This window comes from Tetrao urogallus (genome assembly GCF_951394365.1).
Source record: "Tetrao urogallus genome assembly, chromosome: 12".
Lineage (NCBI taxonomy): Eukaryota > Metazoa > Chordata > Aves > Galliformes > Phasianidae > Tetrao > Tetrao urogallus.
Genome location: NC_136825.1, coordinates 16,508,581 through 16,514,580, shown reverse-complemented (window position 1 = coordinate 16,514,580; position 6,000 = coordinate 16,508,581). Strand labels below are relative to the sequence as shown.

General features: G+C 39.4%; 1 protein-coding gene across 1 annotated transcript in view; it reads right to left on the bottom strand.

The window, feature by feature from the left end:
* Window positions 1–1,399: 1,399 nt before the first annotated feature.
* NFATC3 (nuclear factor of activated T cells 3) overlaps window positions 1,400–6,000 on the bottom strand; it is a gene marked incomplete at both ends in the record, with an annotated part of 50,502 nt that continues 45,901 nt past the window's right edge. Inside the window, 2 exon segments of the mRNA XM_079541624.1 lie at window positions 1,400–1,430; window positions 1,432–1,498. Coding sequence (XP_079397750.1) covers window positions 1,400–1,430; window positions 1,432–1,498 — 98 coding nt within the window.

Sequence of the window (6,000 nt, the reverse complement as noted above, 5' to 3'; positions counted from 1 at the left end):
TTCCTTAAGATACAGAACCTAACATTCTAACATTCATGTGTAAATATTAGTTTCCATTACAGCATTAGTATTTCAGTGATTTTTCCTTCTTAGACTGAGTACCTGAAGTATCAATTATTCAACTTTAAAAATGCCATTTTTCCCAACCATGTTTCTCAGATGCTAGCATGTGTGCATAAGCATGTTTCTCTCTGCATGTGGTTTTCTGTGTATGTGTCTTTGTAAAAAGGGACCTGAATGTCAACGTACAGGCAGGCTTCGCCAATCTCGGTCTTAAAATTTGCTGGCATGCGTCGGTTCTTTGGTTTGCTTTATTATGATTACAATGACTCTGTCACCCAAGAACTCTTTCAACAGATCCTACTAGATTCTGAGTTGTGCTGGTTGCAGTCTAGAGTAGCCCTAAGTAGTACTGTACTAATCAACAGGTAGTTTCAAAATCCAGAAATGTCAGCAGTCCATTCTCTAGCTTTGGCACTCTGAGTTGTAGCTACTTACCTTACTGATTACATTCTGACAAGCAAACAGGTAAAGCAGAACTAAGTTAGTTCTGAGAGTAAATTTAAGCTCACACACTAATTGTGTAAGAGTTTTATTAAGACCACCTAGGTTCATTAAGTGTTAGCAGTCCTCAATTGAATGTGCACTTACAGGTATCACCCTTTAAAATATTTGGGTAAAAGTAAAATGTGTTCATACATATGTGTGTATATGCATACATACATGTGCATTATTTATTTAAAGGGTTAAGACAGTTCTTCGGCACCGCAGACATGTTTGTAATAAGGTGAAAAACACTTAAAAATGACTATAAACACGAATGTGACCAATAAGCTACTTATCAATTTCCACTGTCACTACTAAGAGTCACAGTGCATAATTATTTTGTTTATATGTGAAATAAAGAAGATGATAACATCTTAAAGCAAATTCAGATGATCATTCTCAATTATAGTGCACATTCAACTAGAATTCTTTCCATACAATCTGTATTTCTGGTACTTAGACTGGTAGTTAAACTGACATCACTTTGTATCTATAAAAAAGGAGAAACATTCCAAGTTTCTCAGTTAACTGATCTGGCCATTCTACCACCCTGGCTTTATTAGACTTAAAAATCTCACATCCTTCTGTTACCCTACTAGATTCTACAGCACTCAGGAAGTTCTGTGGCAGCTAGATATACTTCAGGTGGAGGCTTTTACTCCATTAAGCGTACACCTGGTTCACAACTTCTGATATTTCCAACTATTTCAGAATGCACGTGTCCAGTTATAGCAATACTGAAGTACTACGTTGTGCTTTTCACTTGTATATGTTAGGACTATTAAAACACCTTCCCCTCTCCTTTGTGCTCCAATTTTAAACATTGAAGCATTTTCATAAGCAGACTCACCCTCTAGATTTTCCACATAGGAGTTGGACATGAGTGCTGAATGTTGAGTCCATTTCTCTGTTGAACCTGATGGCTGGTATTCCAGGTCAGAGATAAAACTGTCTGTGTCAGAGAAGAAGACAGACATAACTACTGACTGGACTAAACCAAGAAGTTACAGTTCACTCAACCAGGAAGTGACGTTCAGTTTTCTTTTAATAGTACTAACTTCAAATACCCAGTTTCATCCACAATTTCTACATACGTTGACATAAATAACTATTTATAAATTGTCAATTGTATTGTTTTTCAATTTGTAGCCAGAGCCATAAAGGTAATGTTGATCTTTTTCAACGTCTACCTAATTTTATACCAGATGAACTTCATTCAGTATTTGCATTAGAGTATTCCTCTTGCAGTTTTCTCAACTTGCTTTACATAGTGCGGTAAAGTTAGTAGTGCTTACGCCTCCTGACAGCACCTCTGCTGAACATGGCAGGCAAAACAGTGCTAGTCAATAAAACCTTCATTTTCATTTCTCTTATCTCTTAAACAAAGGAATTTGTTGCTGTGAACAGCTGTTAGCTTCCCCTTACTTGTCAGACTGAGTGTTTTGCTCAAGGTATTGCTCTTCAGTCAGCTGGGTCACAAAGTGTAGAAGAAGTGCAGGAAAACAAAGTGTTATCTCTGTGTAGGTGGCTCTAGCAGATAGAGGCAATGTGAGAAACTAGGGAGGAAGCAGAGAACTGTACTTCACTGAAGTAGATCCTGGAGGAGAAATTAATGTAGGATAATGTATTTATTAATGTAAGCAACAAGACTGTGTTTATTACGCTGTTCTGATCAGCAAAAATGGAACTAGGATACTTTTTTGTTCTGTCCAAGATGGTGGTGTACACTTTAGTAAACTGGACTTTAATACAATCTGAAAAACTACTCTGAAAGCTGACTAAATGGTGCCTTCTGGACAGAGCCACACATCTGCTCTGCCAGTGTAGTTTCTGAGCACTGTGTAGGAATGACTACTGGGAAGAACTTTATTCCCACTCCCTCCTGAAATTCAAGCAGTTCAGATTACATACTTTGGTGCTGCTTTTGCTCAATTGTTTAAAGCATAAAGTTACACATATTTAAAGGGGAAGTGGAAAGCCTGATCTGCGTTTTGAAGAAATGTCCACTGCCATTTTGAAGGACAGGATATGAAGCATTTTCCCATTGGCTCTGGTGGGATCTAATGAATCCAGGGAGATGAGCAGTAAACTGCCTGTGGATGAAACAAATTAACTTTTACAGAGAATCTTCTCAAGCTCAGGCTTTAAAAGGAGCAGACAATAAACACACAGAGCCTCCACGGGTAACAGTGGAATTAATTAGGCCTTTTGAGCAATAGCATCTGCACTGTGAAGTTGTCATAGTTTATACAATAGAGATTATCTGTCACTCTAGCAGAGAAAGATGACCGAGTAAATTTTTCTTAATTATTTCAATGCATGGAAAGGTTTCAAGTCATTTAAGTGCTCCGACAAAATTGACAGCATTGAATTCTGACTCTAAGAAATTCCTGACAAGATGTGTTGCAGGTGTCACACATGTAACAAGGCTTTTCCTGCCAGCACCACTTGGAGTGAAGCATGCTTTGCCTCAGGCACACAATGCTTGCTACTTGTGAAATGTGGTACATAAAGCAAGGCCCTTTTAAAGTGCACAATATAGCACTATATGGATTTTTTTCAATGAAGTTGGACAGAACTTAATGTACCAGACAAACATACATTAAAAATATCTTTCTATCTCATCATTCTGCAAACATTCCAGGAGGGTTTTCTGTATTTAAGTAACGTTAGAATGTATTTTGTATGCAAAGAATGTAACACTGAACTTAAGGCTTCTCAATTTAAATGAAATCAAGAAATCTCATCCACTGTAGTTGTACCCATTCTTGAGTGGAACTAGGCAGACCAAGAAGTTCATGGAGTTCCACCATTTGGTTTTCAGCATCTCTTCCTACAGGAGTCAAGCAGCTTAGTATTTTTGTAGCACTACTCAGAAGCTCATATATGTTTTACTGCTATGAACTGAAAAGAAGGTGTGGGCAGCCAGACTTAAACCAGATGTGCTGTTTCTAGAACAGCAGATCTCAAAAGCTATGAAATGCACAACTGTTTCTAGTGCTGCTGCAGTAAGTAGCACAGACTGGGTTTCTTTATATTTTTTGCAAAGGAAGTTTGTCTGTAGCAGACTGTATAAACTGCCTAGGCCTGGTAGCATTGCTGCATCTACCTAGGAGATTGTATTTGAGAAGACAGGTCAGTGAATTGGTGTACTTGCAGATGGAAAGAGTGTCAGTAAACCTCAAAGAACATTATGGGCAGACCCCAGCACAAGCTTCCTTGAATATAAGCTGCCTTTTGTCTTCTCCAGATAGTTAGATCAGCTGCATTTATGATCAGCTGTTACATCACACTAGTTAGTGCTGGGTATTAAACCTCATTTAGACTTCCCACAACCACCAAGTAATACGGTGTCAGCTTTCCCTCCAAAAAAAAAAAGCAGCTGCAGGGCTATACTTAACCCTCAGTCCTCCCTGCTGTGGAGCAGCCAGCTGTGACTGTTGGTTTGTGATCAAAGACAGGCATATGGAAGCACACATTTGGAATGGCAAACTACCAAGGGCATGGTGAGCTGCCTTGCTCACCATCTTACTACTTCAAGTGATAGAATGAGCTTACTTTAGAAATTTCAGCTTCACTGATTTTTATTATTTTTTTTTTAAACTTATTTAATCGGGATGTAAGAAGTGTTAAGAGTACAGTCTTCACAGGCACATAACATTTGCAGCTGTACAGACAGGTGTGCACACACCTTCGGCCTGTAGAGTTGCAGTAGAAGTTGTAAAGTTACTTTGTGCAGTAACAAGAATCTCTGTGCATGCCATGGTTATATCACGCTCTGCATTTAAATGAATTGGTTTTACTATGATATATGTCACACAACTGCCTCTTTCTTTCAAGCAAGAAAATGAGTTTAATACAGTAAGCATTATGCGTGAGCCTTAGAGCTGGGCTGTGGAAAGCAGTGCAGAAGTGTCTGGGTGTGTTTTTACAGTGTTGCAATGACATGTCTAACTCCCTCCAGTTTTGCTACTCCTGGTAGTATCTGCACCATGGTGTACACATAGCCTTTGCATTCCCAAAAGAAGTTTCCAACCTCTTCTAATTCTTAAATGGGAACCTTTTGGGGGCGGTACAATGAGGTGTTCTTACAGTAATTATGAGGCATCATGCAGCCATCCGAGACACACAGCAGGATTCAGACATTAGCTGGCTGTAACTTCCTGATGATTTATCCAGACAACTTAATGCAGTAGCAATCTACAACTGATCATCTAAAAAGATACTGCTCTGGCATCGGTTTTATGAACGTAGTGAATGACTTCACTAGGATATATGATCATAATATCTTCTAACTGCTGACAACCAGAGATGGATAACATCCTTTCACTTGTCATCATTCCAACCTTTTCCCTTCAATCTAGTACTCAGTGTCTGGATCTTTCTTCCTTCCACTCTTAATTAAAACTAGCACATTTCCATCCATATCAAGTTTTTTCTTGCCATCTTGTTCAACCTTAGGATGTATTGAAGCAGTCCATAAGCTTACGAGGAGAACTGAGGGCTGCTCCAAAAGTAATGCATCCTATTATTGGCCCTCAATGTCAGAGATGGATGTGAGTGATGTGGCAGTCAAGACTGAACCTTTCCATCAAAATTGAGTTACATTTTGTTGCTGTGTGACATACAGCAGCAGAGGGGCAGTCTGACAAAATGGTGTCTGACTGAAAGTGTAAAGGAAGAAAAGGTGTGTCGCTGAATTCCTACTCCATTCAGGAAAAAAATGGCACCCAATGACATTCACTGGTGCTCACTGGACACTTACGGACACCAGGCAGGGGCTGTGAGCACAGTGAGGCACTGGGTGGTGCGTTTCAGCAGTGGCAGCAGCAGTAGTGGTTCCCTTCCACTGGTGCATATTTTGATGAGCGTGGTATGCAGGCTCTTGCTCATCGCTGGCAGAAATGCATAGCTAATGGTTGTGACTGTTGAGAAACAGTGTTATGCAGCTGAGAATCTGCTCTGTCAAATACTGTTATTTGTATCTGTTGTAGTTTCTGCTGTAGTTTCCATGAAAACTACAAGAGGCATTACTTTCAGAGCAGCCTATGTAAAACTGTTTTATTGCAATTCCTGCACTGCTTGATGGTATCTAATATACAGAATACAAAGAGAGATGGTATTTAAATGCAACCTTGATGAACGGCTTACACTAGTCTGATTTTCTGAATGGCTTTTAGAATTGCAAGTATTCTGCAGGTCCTGCATACAATGCAGGCTGCAGCTTTTGCATTCTGCTGCATGCCTTGACCTGGACACGTGTGGCAACAGGTTGTTCTAGCATTCAGTATTCCTGTTTCTGTAGACCTTGATTGCTTTGCTGTGCAGGAAGCTGCTTAACTAGTAACTGTTAATTCATACGTTTTAATTAGATATAGAGAAATACCACTTAGTCATTCTTCAGAACTTCCTTGCTAGTTACTGCTATTAAGGTTCAACTACAGCTTGTACAGA